Source organism: Rhinolophus sinicus, linkage group LG04, assembly GCF_036562045.2.
Source record: "Rhinolophus sinicus isolate RSC01 linkage group LG04, ASM3656204v1, whole genome shotgun sequence".
NCBI classification, from domain to species: Eukaryota; Metazoa; Chordata; class Mammalia; order Chiroptera; family Rhinolophidae; genus Rhinolophus; species Rhinolophus sinicus.
The window spans coordinates 177,616,810-177,635,869 of record NC_133754.1 but is presented as its reverse complement, the minus strand read 5'-3'; the positions used below and the strand labels follow the sequence as shown (position 1 = coordinate 177,635,869).

Genomic DNA, 19,060 nt, shown 5'->3' with positions numbered 1-19,060 from the left:
AACGTGCCGGTCATACACAGGGCACAGCACTATGAAGACAGATGCCAGGGGCCTGAGATGTCGGGTCTGAATGTTGAAAAGGCTCCTTGGTGCCTGCCCATTCTTTCACCTCCATTAGCTGAGCAGGGACACGTTCTAACTGGCACCGGAATCCATCAGTGTACCTGTGCCCAAATGGAAAGGTGCCGTGGCTGGCATGGCTCAAGGAGGGGGACCTGGGCCCCGAGAGACTGTGTCCGCCCAGTGCCCCCGCACGCGGACAGGATGGCTTGCCCTTGCGAGCTGAAGCCTGCTCCCTTGCCAGTGACTCTGGGCCGGCTGAACCACCTCCTCCGCCTCACAAGCCACCTCCCCCTGGAATTTCCACACCCTGCTCCTGGCTTGCCCAGGAAAAGGAAACAGGGAACAGGAGACACCCCTGGGAGTGGAGCAGTAAGGGAGGGAAGCAGCTGCCCAGGCTGGAGAAGATGAGGCTCTTCTTTCCCGGCCTCAGGCAATGCCCCTGAGCTCAGGGCCTGGGCACTGCCCCGTCTGCTCGCCCCAGCCCCCAGCGGAGCACGCGCCCTACTTAGAGCAGATGTGCCCCCCAAGCGGCCTCCTCCCATCCAGATGTTCACCCTTTTCCTCACCACTGGGTCTCAGCAATACCCAGCAGAAAACGCCTTTTGTATCGGACACCCAGGGGTTCCAGAAGCAGGGGGATGGGTCCTGGGGGTGGAAGCGCCACTTCTGTCCCCAGCTCTGGGCATTGCATTGCCCGGGAAACAATGCCCACCTCCGCAAGGCGAGGCAGGACTTCTCCACGAGGGCACTTCCCGCCCGGCCTCACCCGGGGCAGAGAGAAGGGATCTCCTGTCGTGCCCCCCCCGTCCGAGGTGGCCCCACAAGTTGCCGGAGGGCGGCGTGGGGTGCCCTCCCGCTTTCAGTGCGCCCGAGCGCGGCTCTCGCTTTGTCCCCGCGCCCTCCAGGGCGCATCCCGGGGAGGCGGCACGCGGAGGCCGGGCGGCGGCGGCGGGCTCACCTCTCATTGTCCGCGGCGGAGGAGGCAGTGGCGGCAGCAGTGGCGCTCCGGAACCCCGGCAGGATGTGGCGGAAGCTGTGGTTGCGGTCCAGCTTGGGCTGGCTCTTGGTGCGCTTGATAGAGCCCTTGAGGCGGCGGCTGAGGAAGCCCTGAGCGCGGGGCGACAAGAGGGGGAAGGGGAGGCGGGGTTAGCACGGCAGCGGGCCCGGGACCCAAGCGGGACCCGTGCCCTGGCTTGGGCGGCCGCGAGGCCGAGGGCGGGCGCGGGCTCGGGCTCGGCCCCGGCCCCAGCAGCTCGTGGCCCGCGCCGCCCGCCCGCCGACCGAGCGCCGACGGCCCGGCCCGCGCAGCGCGGCCCAGCCCACCCCGCGCCGCCCGCCCGGCCGGGCCCAGCCCAACCCAGCCCGCCACGTCGCCCCCGCCCCCTAAGCCGCTGTTGCCATGGCGACACCGAGCCGAGCCGAGCCTGCAGCGGCCGAGGCAGCCCGAGCCCCCCGGGCGCGAGGGTGGGGGCCGGGGGACAAGGGGGCGGGGCTGCGGATGGGCGGGGACCCCCGGGGTCTTGGGCGCCGCGGCCCCCTCACCTCTTCCCGAAACGAGGTCACACACCCCCACCCGCCTTAAGGAATCCACGCCCCCCACACAGTCCCAGATTGACAAGGCGCTTTCCTCCACCCGCGAGTTCTGTGTTCTCGGCGGCTAGCTGTACAGACTGGGGAAACTAAGGCTCTGAGAGTAGGCGTGCGGTCTTCTGAGGGCCAGCGGCTACCCTGGCCACCTAGACCCCTAACCTGGGTGACTTTCCTTCAGCAGGCGACCATCACTGGCTCTCAGGGTAGAGCTCTTTGCCTGGAGCCCTTGTATCCCAGCAGGGCAACCACCTAGGGACAGGGTCCCTAGCGTCTAGCTTAAGGAGGGATGGAGGGGCTGAGTGTTTGCTGAGCATTCCCCAATGCGTGCTTCAAGATTTGGAGTCAGGTCCCAGAGAAGTCCGGGCCTTGGCTAGAGAGACAGCTGCCTGACCCGACTCATGACGCATGGTAGGGAGGGGCCCCCTCCTGGGAGGAGTATGGCAGACCTCAGCTGGCAGTGGGCCCCCATTCAGGCCATTGGTCCATCTCTACTAGGCTGCACTGGACTCTGAGGACAGAGCTTAACCCCACCCCCAACCCCAAAAGCTCCTGGCCTAATGGTGGGAGGGGAGACAGGTGGTCAATACATACCGACTGAACCAGTCAGTGCCCCCTTTACAGGGGATGGGATAGGTTTGGAGGCTCAAGGGGCCACAGCCTGGAGTGTTCTGGACTTGGAATCCACAGGCTGCTGGAAGGAGAGGAAAATGGGGAAGGGGAATTCCTGAGGGAGGGGTTGTCTGAGAGGGTTCTGGGGATTTACTACCCCAGCCTCAATTCCAGCCTCTCATTTTGAAATCAATGTTGTACACAACCTGAACATCACATTTCATTCATTACACAATAGAGAGTTGACTTAGGGGCCCTCTCTGGTCCAGGGGGAAAGGTAGACAGACATTTGCTGTAAAGTCATGTCCTGTGCGGGATCTGTCCCCCTCTATGGCCCCAGCATCCTAGACATGACAAGGTCAAACACTGGCTGTACACATCATCTCGTCACCCACACAAACAGAAAATAACAGAGAAACATTATCCCTTTCTGCAAATGAAGCAATCTTGCTCAGAGTGGTAAAATGAATCTCCTAAGAACACACAGCTTCCTAGCCAGCTTTTTCCACAGGACCCCCTCTTCTGCCCAGCCTCTTTAAACTTTCACTTTTCCTATCTTTCTCCCCTTACTTTTTCCTCCCACTCAATCTCTCACATCCATCGAAGACCTATTCCTGTGGCCACCTGTCAGAATTCTACACATCCTTGCAAGGCCCAGTTGAAATGCCTTCTCATCCAGAAGGCTTTCCAGTGCAGTCCAATGACTCTCACCTTAGAGTACCCACGAAGGTGCTCTAATCAACTGTAGTTCAGCAAATATCTCTTAAGTGTTAGCTTCAGGAGGGACCATCCTCCAGAGGGGTGACCCACAGGGCAATGCCTGGTGCAGAGGGACCACAAATGGTGGCAGACAAGGGGACAGTAGGCCTTTTTTTTCCAAAAGACACAGCATGAAGGCAGAAATCTACACCTTTACTACATAAGCTCTCCCAAACTTGGCCTCTTGCCAGGTATGGGGGGAGGGGAGATGCACCTGGCTAACTTGGATGGGTTCTTCCCTCACAGGTGTTGTTGTCAAGCGAGTGCCCCCAATGGACTTGTACTTTTTCTTGATTTTTATTTTCTACACTGATGGAAATTGTACAATTTTTACACTCATGTAACACAGAACCATGAAGCATGTTTCACAATTTATGTAGCTCATTACATAGCAATATTGACAACTTTATCCTATTTCTGAGTTTAAAACATGTTTTTTTCTCCCTTCTAGGAGGTTGAGTGAGACATGTCACTTCCTCTCCACACCCTCTTCCTAAACCTACACTTAACGTTCCTCTGACAAGCAGCCTTCTCCTTGAAGCCTACTCTGCATGTATTCCCCCCGCCCTCCCCCCCCCCACACACACAAACTGACCATGACCTTGGGGACTCAAACTCTCTATAACATTCACTTAGTCACCAATTATCAAGAGTCCACTATGTGCTAGGCGGTGACAAAGACAGCCATGAACACTATGACGTGAGCAGTGCACAGATTAACAAGAGGCCAGGAGCACAGATCTTGGGGAGTGATTCTTCAGAACAGGGAGGGTTTCCACTAACCAAACCCCCCACCATACCACATACGTCCACCCTGGAGGACCTTGTGTCCCCCAGAAGACCCAGCTCAGAGCCCTGCATATGGCAGGCTTAGCAAATGCCCATCACCCCAGAAAGCCACCACTGGAAAGGGCCTCAGATCCAAAGGGCCGCATTACGAGGGTGAGGGAGGCCTTGAGAGGAAGGGACTTTCCCAAAGTCACACAGCAAGGTTAGTCAAAGACCCCGGATGTCAGTTCCCTGCTCTGCCCAGCCTCACAGCTATCTTACTGACCTCTGCATGGGGTAGAGGGCCAAAGGCGGCTCCTAACCCAGCCCTAGATGAAGGGAAATGAGCCTTTGCTCCTGTTCCTTCATGGGCAGGTCCCAAGATGTGATTTCTGGAAGCAGATGCAGCCCAGAACTCAGCAAAAGAAACTGAGTGGTCTTCAAGTGAGAAAATCTTGTTCTAGACTCAAGTCAATCTTTAGGGAGGGGCAGTGGGCAAATCATGTCCCTTCTTTAAGTAAAACAGTGTTTTTGATGCCCACTTTCTAGGACTGTGGTAGAGCCCACCAGTAGCTGGGAGCTGGAGACAGGCAAATGGGGTTCAACTCTGGCTCCACAGACCGCTGGCTGGGAGATGGCCGGCAAGGCCCCTCACCTCTCTGTGAAATGGGTGGGGGCCGCAGTGAGAATTAAGTGGGACAGATAAAGCTCTGGACCCTCCTTTCAACACTGCACGGCCTGACTTATCCCACCTTCTCCAGGAGGCCAATCCTGACTACATCAGCCAGACCTGCTGATCACACCCCTTGGGCCAGCTCAAGTCCTTTCACACCACTTGTGTTCAAGTCTTAATTCTAATAAACTGGGCAAATTACTAGACCTTTCTGAACCTCAGTGTCCCTATCTTTAAAATGGGCTAATGGGTAGGCCCAGTGGCTCAGGCGGTTGGAGCTCCATGCTCCTAACTCCAAAGGCTGCCAGATCGATTCCCACATGGGCCAGTGGGCTCTCAACCACAAGGTTGCTGGTTCAACTCCTTGAGTCCCGCAAAGGATGGTGGGCTGCGCCCTCTGCAACTAGTAATGGCAACTGGACCTGGAGCTGAGCTGTGCCCTCCACAACTAAGACTGAAAGGACAACAAGTTGACTTGGAAAAAAGTCCTGGAAGTACACACTGTTCTCTAATAAAGTCCTGTTCCCCTTCCCCAATAAAATCTTAAAAAAAAAAAAGGCTAATAATGATACCTGCTTTATAGGGTTGTGGGAAAGATTACATGAGGTAAGAGATCACCAATAAAATTGCAACTATTATGCAACTAAACACAATGGTTGCCAGCTGTACTATTATTATGACTGATGCTGCTTCTAGTACAACCACTGATTTTTGCCCTAAGAAGGTATTTTTGCCCTGAGAAGTAACCGCCGCAGGTGGGAGTCTGTCTGGGCTCTCTGAGGAGCTTAAAGGCAGCCTGGCAGTGGGGACAGGCCTGGTGTCATGCCCAGTGAATGAATGAAAATGCTTGCAAAATGATGCTGGAGCTATAGAATATCATTCAGTTTGGCAGTTTTGAACTCTTTTAAACAAGCACTTTTTTCTAAAGGGACCTCACAGAGACTCCCGAGGCACAAAGTGCTGGGGCAGGCTGCTCAGGGGGAGGCCTCAGCTTTCATTCACTAGAGCAGGGACTGATGTCTAAAGCTCAGCGAGCAGCCTGTGCAGTCCGTGGGGACGAGGCCTGCCCCCTCCCCAGATAGGGTGCTCTGCCTCCACTCACACAGCCATGCTCCTTGTGCTTCACAGACAGCTGTGTCACTGTGCTTAGGTCAACTAAGCACCAGGGGCTTTTGCACAAGGCTGCTGCCTGGTGCCTCCACCCCCAGCCCATCCCCAGTGATTGGGTGAGGACAACCTGTAGCCTCTGCCCACGTGTGACGGCCCACTGCCTGTTCAGAAGTCCTCCTCCCAAGCTGATCCACAGGCCCCCCTGCGCTTCCATCCACGTCACTGACCAACGTGCAGGGCAGTCCCAAGTGGAGAATAGAGGCCTGCAGCGTCTCTGGCTGGGAGGACCCCAATTCTCGGCAGTTCCCCCACCCATTCCAGCCACTACGCCACCATCCTGCCATCGGGGCCCATGACCCTGCTCCTTCTCCAGGATGTTCTGAGAGATTTTCTCAAGGGTCTTTCAGAATTCCAGACACGTGATTCCTTCATTCACCCATTTCAATCAATTTCAAGCGATGATGATGATAAATTACCAGCCATCGTGCTTCTGCTCTGCCAAGTTGCTCTTTCCCCTGCACACGTCCCAAGGAGGGCTCAATGCCTCTTGCTGGGACCCCTGGGGAAGATGTATGCCATAGAATTCAGAATGTTTCAAGTTTTCCACTGGGTAGATGGAGGCTCAGAGAAGTTAAGCCACTTGCTGAAAGTGGCAGAACTGATCGGTGGCAGAACTGGGAGTGTAACCAGGAGAGTTCTGGCCCAGGGGGTGGGCGGGGTAGGGAGCCCCCTACACATGCGTGTGTGCGCGCGCGCACGCTCGTTACAGGCCAGAAGGGGAACTCACAGCTCAGCCCATCCTCCCAACACTTAGCCCAGGCACTGTGCTGGGCCTCTGGACCGGAGGAAAGAAAGGAAGGTGCACTCACTCCCTGAGTGCATAAGGCTCACAGGTGAGGACCTGGAGGCTCAGGAGGGGGAGCCTTGCCCAGTCTCATCCTCACGAGAGCCTCCTTCCCTGCCCAGAAGGTAGCACCTAGGGAACCAGGGGTTTCCATTCCAACACAACCATTTTGGCACCTGGGAGCCATGTGTCAGCACTGGCCTCTGAGCCACCTTCTCACCTGAGTGTAAAGCACCTAGCACCCAGTAGGTGCTCTATGAAGGGCAAGTTCCTTCCCCTGACTCCCGATCTACTTGGTCTTGCATCCTCAATCCTGCCTTCATCACCTGCTCCCCTTTTAACAAAGGGATCTGGGGTCACTGAAGATGGGTGGGTGGGCCTGACCTGCCTTTGATGCCTACTGAGCCTTCGGTTGCCTACCCTGGCCCCGGAAACAGTGATCAGGATGGAGGCAGCTCCTCACCTTATGGGCCTTCCCTCTGCCCAGCCCAGCTCCTCCTCCCCTGGCCATTTCTAAGGCTGGCACCCAAACTGAGATCATTCAAGGAAGGAGCCTATTTTAATAGGTGTGTCTCTCAGTATCTTTCTGGGGCTTTGTGCAAATGCCAACAGCACACCTAAGTAAACAGGAAAGGCAAGGGAAGATCCCATCCAGATATCACCCCAAGAAAGGAGATATGCTGGGCACACAGGCTGGCAGGCAGACCTGATATCTTGGCAGCCTGGTAGGGACACCTCACCCCACCCTGGCACAGGCTCCAGGAAGGGGCCAGGAGCAGGGTCACAGAGTGAGAGCCAGGAGGGCCCACAAGGGGCTGCCAGGACAACACCCACATAGTACAGACAGGCGCCTGAGGCCCAGAGGACAGGGGACCTGCTCAGAGTCACTATGGCAGGGTCCCCTCTCCTCACTCAGCATCCCACACTTCAAGAGCTTCCCAGGGTCTGCCCATTTCCTCCTGCCAGGTTTCAGTCTTCGTATGTGTATTACGAAGCTCCTTTCCAGCGCTGATATCTGATGATTCTATAAAGCTAGAGCGGCTGCCTTCCACAGCTGGGATCTCCCACCACGGTTCTAACAGGACCAGCAAATTTTGGGGCTTTCCCAGAGTCCTTCTGATGTACTATTCCTCCTCCCCCCTTCCCTGTTCCCAGGGCTCTGGCCTCAGCAAGCTGCCAGGCCTCCCTGGCCTCCTCCCCTAGGAGGTATGCACATCAAAGAGGGTCCCAGATGGGGAATGACTCACTAACGGTGGAATGTCAGACACTGTGACAGGTGAAAGAGGGGCGGCATGTTAAGCCAGGATTAAGCTGGTGCCTTCCTGGTGGCCACCTACTCACAGGCCACCCTATGCTCATAGAGCCCTCCCCAAGCCCCTCCTTTGAAAGTACAACCTCCACACTCCTCCTTACCCAGAGAAGGTGAACAGATACTTAGGTCACACAGAGAACAAACTCATGGGCCACGCGAGCCAGGATGGGGCTGGGCCCTGACACTCCAGGATCATTCCTGTACTAAAATATTACCCAGATAACCACACCTAAACATGTTCACATGGAGAAACACACAGAGCCAGAAACACACACAAAAACACACACGCATACATACAAAGGCATATGGAAGCGGCATGCCCCCCAGGAAATGCATGTGTAAACATACAAGTCTCCCCACCACCACTGCATAAAGACATGTACACACTGACCAACACACACATACACAATCATAAAACACATACAAATACACTGAAGCAAGCTCACAAATATACACACATACTCAGCTGTTATCAGGCACTCACAGAATTACGCTGACACCAGGCCAAACACCCAGGCCCACATATGCTCAGGTTCACGAGCACAGCAGGAAGGAAGAGTGGCCTGGTGCGCTCAAAGAGCTGCGAGCCCAGATCTTGCATCCCAGGGGACAAAACAGCTCCATGCTGCTGACCCCACAATCCCCCTGCTTTGCGCGCAGGGCCTCACTTTGTGCCCCAATCTGAGAACAGCCCATTTGCTTCCCTCACACCCTGAAAGCTTGTCTTCACAGCTCCCTGAACGTGTGGCTTTTCAGAGTCCGGAGGTCTGGAAAGTTGTTCTGCGGGGCCCGACCCCCATCCAGAGCCAGAGACTACTGCCCCAAATATTTCTGCTTCTGTCCATATCATCACACCTGAAAGGCCGCCATTTGACACAGCTCTCTAGGTCCTAGGGTTACCTTAACCTCTAGGAATCCCCAGATAACATGCAAAGGTCTCTCCTCGCCTTCTTTCAAGAGGCGTGGCAGCAGAGAGTTTCACCACCTAATGGCTATGGACCTTAGGCCAGTGACCTAATCACGGCAGTCTGTTCTCCTGTACAATGGGGACAACAGTAGTCACCACAGGTTGTTGTAATGAGTCACTGAGATCACGCGTGTGAAGAAACGAGCCCATTTCCCGGCACACAGCAAATGTGAGCTACTATCATCACTGTCATTGTCATTGTTTTTTATGGCTCAGACTTACCTACCAGGAGCCAGCCCAGTCATTAGTCAGAAAGAAACAGAAGACGGGCGTTTACAGAAACAACCTTCAGAACGCAAATCTACTATCACTGAGAAGGGTGCTGGCTCATGGCTCCCTGGGGGCATGTTCCCTGAGTCTCGCCACGTGCTAGGTCCTGGGAAGGCCAGCTTTCTGTCCTCCAGGATCCCACAGTCCAGCTGGAGAGGTGACCCGGGCCCTTCAGAGACACCCGAAAGGGCTTCCTCACTGCTTTTGTTGCCTCCAGTTCTGCCCCCCTTCCCCATTCGTTCTCCAAGGGCATCTAGAAGGATCCTTTGAAAAGCAGATCAGGTCCTACTACTCATCAGCTCCCCAGGACTCCTGAGATGAAGGTCTAGCTCTTTGGTGAAACCCTTCAGGCCCCTCATGACCCAACCCCTGTGCCCCAGCTCTCCAGGCTTCAGTGGGATGTTGGAAATTGCCAGATCCTCCTGTCATAGCGCCTTGGCCCAGACTGTCCCCAATGCCTGGAATGGAGGCCCCTTCGCCCCGGGGACCCTGTATACCCTGCAGTCTCTCCTCACAGTCTTCTCCTCAGGGGCCTCTCCGATGCCCTTGGGTAGGCCAGGTCTCCGTGCAAACTTCTCACACTTGTAATTACACATGTATTTGTTTAATGCCTCCCCCTCCCACAGGACTGTGGGCACCATGGCAGCCTGTGTCCCCAGTGCTGTCCCCTGGCAGGTATTCCATAAAGACTTCCTGAATGAATTAACAAATATTTATGATATAAAAGAGAAAGGGGAAAGGTAGAGAATGTGATCTGGGAGGATTTTTAAGGGATTCCACTTGGAGTCAATCTGGGTGGGCTTGCGGAGACTATCTGGGGGCAGGGCAGCCACACGCATGCATTCCAATCAGAATCACAACATGGGCAATGTGAGAATAGCGGCAAGTCTGGCTGCCTCAGTGGCCCCTACAGGTCCCTCTAACCTCCAAGTAACACACCTGAGCCCAGGCTTATAACATGGGGCATGACCCTTGCCCCAGTGCATAGTACACCCAGGTTAAGGGGGTCGCTAAGGAGTCCTGAGAGTCTAGAGGAGGGTGGCGCCCATTCAAGAAGAAGGTGGGGGTATGAAAGTGGGAGGGGGGAATGAGGACAGAGGAGAGGCCCTCCTGGTACCTGCTAGTGCCCAGGACTGGGTGGCATCAGTGAACAGAAATCAGACACGTACTCCTGAGGTCTCAGGCAGGGATGTGATAGCCCAGAGCAGCCAGAGACTGATTCACTGCCCTGTAAATCCTCCGCCAGTGACATGTGTCTTAGCATAATAAGCCCATCCCAGAGGTCTGGATGGCCACAGATACTTCATCAGCTCTTTAAACCCTCGCCAGCCCTGACCTCGTGGTGGGGAGTCTGGCACCAAGGGCTGCATGGCTACAGGGAAACTGACTCCATTAAGGCACCTCACTGCTGTGGCCGGATCTCTACTTTCTCCCTCTGTCTCCCTCCAGGCCCTGTCACTGAGGTCCCCGCACCAGCCCAATGTTCCCCGGGTGACTCACTGACTTCAGTGCCTATTCCCCATCACAACATCCCGGTCCTGTGCTCTGTGCACTCTGCATGAGTGAATGCTCTCGGCAGAGGTTGCCCCACACAGTAACAATAAAACCATGCTCAGAGTCAGGAAATCTGAGTTCAAACCCAACTCTGCTAATTAATAATAATGAGGACTATTCCGACGTGCTAATAAGAGTAAGCCAGACATATTTATGAAGCCCTGTCTAAGCTTCAGGCTTTGTATCAGAGCTTTACATAATTTACCTTGTTTAATTCTCACAATGCAATGTGCAGATCAGAGAACAGAGGCTCAGAGATGTCAAGCAACTTTCACAGGGCCACACAACAAGGAAGTGACAGAGGTGGGTTCAACGTAGGTGGTTTGCCCCAGAACCCAAGCTCTTCCATAATTCTCGTACCACACTATGAGGCTCTGAGCAAGCACCTTAGCCTCTCTGACTCAGTTTCCCCATCTGTACAATGAAGGGATTGGTCTAGATGACCTCTAAATCTTTTCCAGCTTGGGCATGTTAGCTTTCCCATCCCAGGTGACAACAAATGGCAAGAACCTTCTGGAGACAAGTTGCTGCTGGAAAGTTACTAATGATGGGACTTCAGCTCTGTGCTGGGCCACAGGGAGCTTCTGTTGAATCAGATGGCTCCACCCTGCCCTTCCTGGCACCCTGCTGGCCTGGGGTAGCCCCAAAGCAGCAACAGCAGGGAAAAGGTGTAATCCTATTTCTCCCTGCACCAAGAGCACCAGCACCCCAGGGTACTCTAGTCTAGGGGACCTGTAAACACTAGTGGGAAGAAGAGGCAAGATGTAGGCAGCAGCCCCATAAATCCACCTGAGTGAGCAGTGCTTTTAAAAGCCCTTTACACTACAGGATACAAAACACACTGTTTTGGGAGGGGATTTTATAGGCTATTTCTCCTCCCAGGTGATTTACCATCTGCAGGCCAGGCTCACCTGGGAGTCCTGCTCCTGAGGGATCATAGGAGCCCATGGGTGGAGTCAAAGGCAATTTCAAGGCCAGGGCTCGTGTCCCTGCTGGGCCTTGCCATCTGGTGGTGGTCTAGGTGACTGGTCCTGACCTCTCCTCCCAAGACGCAAGGAGTGGGGATCTCAGAAGCTAGGAGATCGACGCTCCCCCTCCTCTCCTCACCCTGGAAGGAGCCCTCGAGGCAGAGAAATGGGGAGGGATTGCGGGCAGCAGGGCCAGCTATACAAAGGCATGGAGGCTAGGACAGGCCTGGGAGGCCTCGAATGCAGCTGGGGAACTGTATCTCACCCCTGGGAGCCATCGAAGGCACTGGAGCAGGGCAGTAACAATCACGGCTCACTTTATACGTTCTTTAAGCAATTCCACAGGAAAAGTTACTCATCCCAACGCAGGGCCTTGTGTTGGAAACAGATGTCATCACTGCCACCTCCAAAGAGGGCCTCCTGGCTTAGGAAGCAATTCCTACCTGAAGACTCAGATGTCATTATGTCTGCAATCCAACCCAAATGTCATTTGATGTGATAGAGTCACTTTATTTTCTACCATGGGGGGCAGGGTGCAAAGGTATCTGAGCCTTCCCCCTACATGCTATCTCCTGGGACTCTTGGGAGAGAGAAGGGCCTGCAGGGGCCACAGAGTGGGATGAAAGAGGACACCAGTTCCCTCCTACCCCAGGGTGTCCGCCCTGCACAGACGCCTTCTGACCAGGGGGGGCCAGGACAGCTGGAGGCAGGGGCAGGACAAGATGAGGCAGGGAGACGGGAAGACCCAGGTTCAAATGCCAGCTCTGTCCCTGATTGGCTGTGTGCCATGGGACAATGCACTTCCCCTCTCTGGACCTCAATGTTCTCATCTGTAAAACAGATAGAATAACAACACTGGTTGGCAGAGACTAGGCTGCATGCTGTAAGCAAGGCTCTGTGACACTAACACTCAGGGTCTCGAGCTCAGTGACCTTTAGCAAGTTCTTCACTCTCCGTCTGCCCTGGTTTTGTCGTCTTAAAAAAAGGGGATGTGTGTTATCCGCCCCTTGGGTTGTGAGGACTAAATGAGACAATGCCGGGAGAGTGCTCAGCACAGGACCTGACCCACCAGACTTTGCAAAGCAGGATTTACAATCCCCTATTGTACAGACAGCAAGTTGCTGGTAGAGCTGAGACTGTCAGCCAGACATCAAGTCCAAGCGTGGACCACCATGCCGACTCTTCCAGGATACCTGCCTTCTTTCCTTTCAAAGCAGTGGTGAGGATGGAACACAATGGCTGCAAACCTCCAAAGGACAACTGTGATGGAGTGTCTATTGGCCCAGCCTGGTGACCACAGGGCAGTGACACTGCCTGATAGTCCACATGTTGGCCTGCCCCAGCCTGTGCCCAGCCTCCTGCTGGAAGGCTGCCTCAGCCTCAGACCTTGCCCCACGCCAGTGTCCCTAATAAGGGTCCCCTTTCAGAGGTCCCCCAGCTCTCTGGTCAACCCACCAGTGCCAGGTCCAGCTGGCCACAGACTTTTCCTGATTTGAGCTGCTCCTTCCACCCAACAATGCGCTCTGGGCTTGTTTAGCAGCCAGCTCCCTGTGGCCCGTGGGGGTAGGGTGCCTGGAGGGGGGCCCACAAGCCCCTGGGACTTCAACTCTCCTCTGGGAGTAGCCGCCCAGGCGTCCACTCGCTGCATTCTGCTGCCCCCAACTGGTGGGAAACCACCCTGCGCCAACACCTCCAGCTCCCTCCATTCGTACTCACCACCAGGGGAACTTGGTCTCTGGACCCTTGGGCACCCTGTCACACCCCTCAACCTCCCGGGATCAGGGATGAGCCGTAAAATCTCTGTTAGTGGCAATGTCACTTTACGGTAGCAGATGAGGGGTGCAGAAGGGAGGGCCCGAGGCTCTGGGTAAGGTGTGGGGCAGGGACGAGCACCGCTCACCAGAAAGGGGGACAGGGTATGAACACCAGCTGAATGCTTTTCTTGTGCCAGGCACTGAGCCCTCACAGCTGCCCTGGAAGCGAGGGGCTCCTGTGCCCATTTACAAATGGGGAAAAAGAGGCTCAGAGTTGGGCAACTTGCCTGAGCGATTTCACGGAGGGAAGCTGCAGGGCCAAGATTCAAAGCCTGCCTCACCCAGGTATACTGCTAAGAGGAGCCCACACTGCATCCCCAGAACTCAAGGGGGTAAGAACAGAGGGAGAAAAGCCCCCACGTGGCATCCCACCTGCCAGTGACAGAGCCTGACATTCCACCATGAGTGACTGAAACTTCCAATTGATAAGACTCCTTTTGTGCACGGAACCTGCAGCATACAAAATGGGAAGTCCGTCACTGACACCTTAGCTGGGACCAGTTTATCCGACTCCTGCTGCCCAGCAGGCTCAAGTGCAGGGCTGGGGAAACAGCTTACAGGGATGGCCTGGAGGTACCTCTGGAGGACCCCGGGACAGAAAAATGAGGGGGTGCAAGGCTGTCTTTGTTTCCTTCCCTCTCCATCCTCACCACCCAAGCTGCCTGAGTCAAGCTGGCACTTCTTGGGATGCGGCAGGAGATGCCAAGTCTCCTCAAAGTGGGTTCTTCCCTCCACCCCTGTCCTCAGGGACCCCTACAAGGGCATTCTAAGCTCAGGTGCTGGGCAGCAGGGATGGGCTCCTGACAACCTACTTGAGAAAAGCAGTTTGCTCGCTCCCCCAATCCCTCATCACCCGCCCCACTCCTGGTCTCTGCCCACAGAAGGAGCGCCAGAATCTCCCAGCCGAGTCAGGTATACTGCTCTGAAGAACACATGGCACTCCAGGTCTGCTCTGGCCACCTCCCTCTCTGGGGACTCTATACTCCTGTTAATACAGCCTCAGATCCCATTTGCTCTGTGCGCTGCTGTGGGTCTCCTGTTCCTCACACTTCAGCCCGCCAAACTGCTTCCAGTTCCTTCTATCATAGGCTCATGCTGTTTCCCACCTCCTGGCCTTTGCAGGTGCTATCCTGGCTGCCTGGAATGTTCTTTTCCCTTACTTCGTCAAGGCCCAGCTGACCCCTCCATATTTTTACAGGTAGCAACTAGATGTTAATCCTATTTGTGTCAGTGCTTCACACAGGCCCTGATACAACAGTTGATGTTGATTAAAAATGTATTGAAAGAAAAAAGGAAGGCAGAGAAGGGAGGGAGGAAAATAAGGTAGTTTACAACCACAGTAGGACTGGCACCTCTGCCACTCACTGGCTGCACAAACCTGGACCAGTGCCTTCTCCTCCCTGAGCCTTGCTTTTCTAATCTGTAAAGTGGAGCAAATGAAACCACCTTCCTGTTTCTTAATGGGGCGGGCAGTCTCCCAGCACTACCAAATACCACAGGCCGTCCTCACTTTCAGGCCTCAGACCCTGGCCTGGCCTCAGATTCAAGAGGCTCCAAATGGCCTCTGGCCCCACACTCCTGCCTTCAAGACTGTCCAGGCCCACCCTGGCCACCCTGGATAGCTCCTGCGCCTGGCTTGTCTGGGACAACATTCGCACTGCAGGAACGGGGCTTCTCCCTGTGGAAGGCGGACACAGACCAAAATGATAGTAATTTTCCTTTGCGGTTTGAACAGTTGAATAAAAATTAGGCTCCAAGAAAGGCACAGGTAGAGGGGGCTAACGGTGTGGGGCCTGCTGTCTCCGCCAACCCTCTCATCTGGGGAAAACCATTCAGACACTGGGTTGGGAGACTCCAGCTCACACAGCTCAGTTGAATAGAGGACATCGGCCTCACAGGCAATTTCCTGGTACTGTGAGGAGGAAACCGCGGCACCATCCATGGGACCCCATCTGGGGTCTGGCACTCCTGCCCTGTCACAGTCAGCCATAGCTGCGTGGCTGACATCCCTCCACTGGTTTGTGGGCCACAGATGTAGGTGTGTCACATGCACATGTGCATTTGAGATGGGCCTGAAGCAGCTTGGAGGGGTGGAGGGAGCCCCGGCAGGTATTCCGGGCAAACCTCGCCTCTCTGGGCCTCAGTTTCCCTGTATGTGCAGTGACAGAGCTGGCTCATCTAATCTGTGAGCCTGACCAGCTTTTCTGTTCCCCACCCCAATGCCCAACTGGAGTTACCTTAGCTGAGAAGGGGCACTGATGGGGGCAGAGAGGCAGACCCTGCAGGGAGCAGAGAATGCCACTTTCCTGCCCCTCAAGTCACCCCTCATCCAGGCAGCCTTCAGCCCACATTGTGGGTTTAGCTGTGGCTGGTGCTGGGACTCAGTGGCCAGGAGGTAGCAGTGCAATGATAAGCAGGAGGGAGCTAGCAGGGGCCTCCCAGGGCAGTGGGACCCACAAATGTCCATTCCCTTAAGCCCCTGCCCCCCAGGAAACATGATGGAGGCAGGGAGAAGGGCTCAGCTGCAGGGAAGAGAGAACAGGAAAGAGCAAGGACTGAGGGGCACCAGACAGGGGAATAGAGAGACTTGGGCTTAATTCCACACCCGGCCCCAGATGTGCTGTGTGACCTCAGGAAAGGACCCTCCACTCTCTGAGCCTCAACCCCGCCTCTGTACAGGGAAGGATTGGACCAGATAATTTCCAACAGCCTTTCCTCGTGGTGTTGAGGAGGGTCACCTACAGGCCTGCAGTTTGTATTCATGTGTGTGTGAGAAAGACAGACAACTGAAACATGGGAAGGTTGTTGGAAAACTGCAGGTGTGGGAAGAGGGGTGAGCAGCTGGGGAAACCCCAAGTCTATATCCCAGATATCTCCTGCTGGCTCCACTCTTACGCATGAACCCCTGTGACTCCTGTGTCCTTTAGGGGGAAATCCAAAGGCTTTAGTCCAAACTTCACCCACTCACTTTTCTCTCCAGGCTTCTCTTCTTCATCCCTCCAACTCATTCAACACCCTAATCACAGAGGGTCGTTAGCTTCTTCCAATTCAGTTAGACTCCCCTCTAAATGGAACACCCCTCTCCCTTTGTTTCTAACAAACTCCTACACATTCCTCAAAGCCCAGCCCCAAAGATCCCTCCTCTAGGAATGCTTCCCTACCCTAACTTGTTCTGGGCTCTCACGGCACCCCAGGTACACCTCCATCACAGCTTCAGAACCAGCCAGGGTTCATACAATTGAGCATCCAGCAAAAGGGGATGGTTGAAAAGAACCAACTCACTTCCAGTAGCATCTACAATCAACCTGGTACTGACTTTATCTGCAGCTTCCACCAGCCCCCTGAGACTTCCCCTCCCTGACACTTCTCCATCTCGCAAAAAATAGCCGTGAGACCTAATTTCAGCTAACCCTTCAAATATGACTCTTCACTTTCAACTTCCCGAGGAGGAATCAATTGGCTGTCAAGTTTCCCAGAGTTTCTGCCACCTCCCACACCCGGGCCCTGCCAGTTCTCCTCAAGGTCGATGGGAGGGGGAGGGGCAGAGGAAGGCTGGTGGAAGGACCCAACAGGCACCTCACCTGGGGAGTGTGGGTCTGGGGAAAGCAGTAGGCTGAGGAGACTCATGGGGAGACCTGTAACAGTCACCATCTCCTTACCCCCCAAATCAAACCACAAATTCCTCTAACCTGGGCTGGCAGGTAAGAGGGGGCAGCACGCTGCCATTGCTTAGGGTCCCTGGGCCTCGGGAAGGGAGGTGGGCACATGCAGAGCACGTGGCCCCAGTCTGACAGCCTGTGCAGCTCCAGGGCCCCCAGCTGGCTGCCTGCCTTCCTTCCCTCCCTCTGGCCATCTCTCCCTTCCAGGATTCCCTACTGGTGCAGTCTAGACAGACCTGGGTTTGAATCTCAACCTCACCATCTCTTTGAAGACTGAGAGCTAAAGGTCACAGATGAGCAGGAGGTCCCTTTGGTCCCTTGCTCTCACCTCCCTTTCCCATCCTACCCTCCTTCAGGACCCCCCACAGCTCTCAGGGAACAAGCACCACACTAGCCTGTGGCCCTGGGGAACAATTACCCAACTCCACCTCCAGGTAGAAGAAAGTTGCACCACATGGACAAAAGGTGCCATATAGTGCCCAAGTCACAAAGCTAGTATGAGGCTCAGCCCCAGTTCTGCTGACTTTACAGCTCACTCTCTTAGTTACGGCATCAAAACATTTTTTAAGTGCCTACTCTACACCCAAACCACATGCTGCCTTACAAAACCACCTCCCTTCATTTTACAGAAGGGTAAACTGAGGTTCTCCCAGGGCCCCATGGTCTCCAAGAGGTAGAGGTGGAACCTGCACCAAGCCCCTGGTGTCCTGTGAGGTGACTGCAGTCCTAGGCCAACCAACAAAAGGGATAAGGGCCACCTATGGAGGTGCAAATGGCCAGGACTCAGAAGTACCTCCAGCTGGGTCACCACCTTGGACAACCATCCCCTCCTGGCCTGTTTTCATGGAGGAAGTGGACAGAATGAGACCTACAGACTCCAATATGTTGATTCTCCATTAAACTACATCGTCGCAAAGGGGCACCCCTGTGAGAGGTGGTGACATCCCGTCATCCCTGGGTTTGAAATGACAGCGAAGACAGTAGTTATTCACGTATATCCTGCGGTGTCTCCCCTGCCTCCCCCAGGCAAAATCTTGTTCCCTGAGTTCCCTCAGGGAGCTGCACGGAGCAGCAGTCAGCTGAGCGCGTGCAGATGTGGCTTGTGGGAGCGCATGGGAGCCAGTGTCAGCTCCGGCCATGGGGGAGAGGGTGCGCTTCTGGTCCTGCACAGGATCTGTGTACAAGTCTGTCCCCAAGGCCCATGCCAGGTGCACCTCTGACTGACCCCCAAACACTCTGTTCTCTGGCCTCCACCCTGACCCTCCCCAGATCTTTCCTGTTCTGGAGCCAAAAAGGGAAACACAATCAGATGATAATAGTGAATTTCATCTAGCACCTACCACGGGTCAGACCTGGGCTGGCGCAAAGGTCCAGCGCAGTCCTTCAAGGAAGGCATTCCACACTTCACTGACAAAGACAGGAGGATCAAAGAGGCTGAGTAACTAATGAGGTCATACAGGTCACTGAAGAGCCGGGATTTGAACTCAGATCCCCACCTCTAAACTCTCTAGTCCCCCACCTCCCCGCCAGCTCCAAGTACCAACCTAGGATAGAAACTCAACTCACACCTCTTTCCATAACTGCTGCATACAGTAAAGGACCAAGGTGCCCAGAGAAGGACACAAACATAAATGTCCCCAGTCCGAGCATCCATGCCTGGCTGTCACTCAGGAGCTGCGTGGCACCCGGCAAACGACTTCACCTCTCTGAGCCTCAGTTTCCTCATCTGTGAAACAGGGAGACAAATGGTACCTCCCCTCAGGGTTGCTGTGAGAAGTGGGTAAAACAAAGCCTTTCCATCCTGCAGACCCTAATTGGGCAGGTGGGACGGGACGTCCCGGGTGCCTTGTAGTTCAGAAGGCTGATCCACAGGTGGCTGCCATGCCAGGAAACAGAGCGAAGAATGCAGGAAAAATGCCAAGCCTAGCTGGCAATTAAAGAGCTGCAAATTATAGCAACTTCAAGGTGTGATGACATACCTATTAGAGCAGCAAAAGAAAGGGAAACGGGTAAAAAGCAATGCTGATGAGAGGGTGTGGGGACAACGAGTGCTCCTCCTCACAGCCAGAGGATGTGCTTGCTCACGCTTTGCAGTCAGAG

At 54.9% G+C, this 19,060-nt stretch overlaps 1 protein-coding gene across 7 annotated transcripts in view; it reads right to left on the bottom strand.

The window, feature by feature from the left end:
- Window positions 1-19,060, bottom strand: part of DAB2IP (DAB2 interacting protein) — a 182,676-nt gene that overhangs the window by 78,935 nt on the left and 84,681 nt on the right. For all 7 annotated transcript variants that reach the window (XM_074330947.1, XM_074330951.1, XM_074330948.1 and 4 more), the window contains one exon: window positions 1,022-1,170. In XM_074330947.1, coding sequence (XP_074187048.1) covers window positions 1,022-1,170 — 149 coding nt within the window. The remainder of the gene's footprint in view (window positions 1-1,021; window positions 1,171-19,060) is intronic.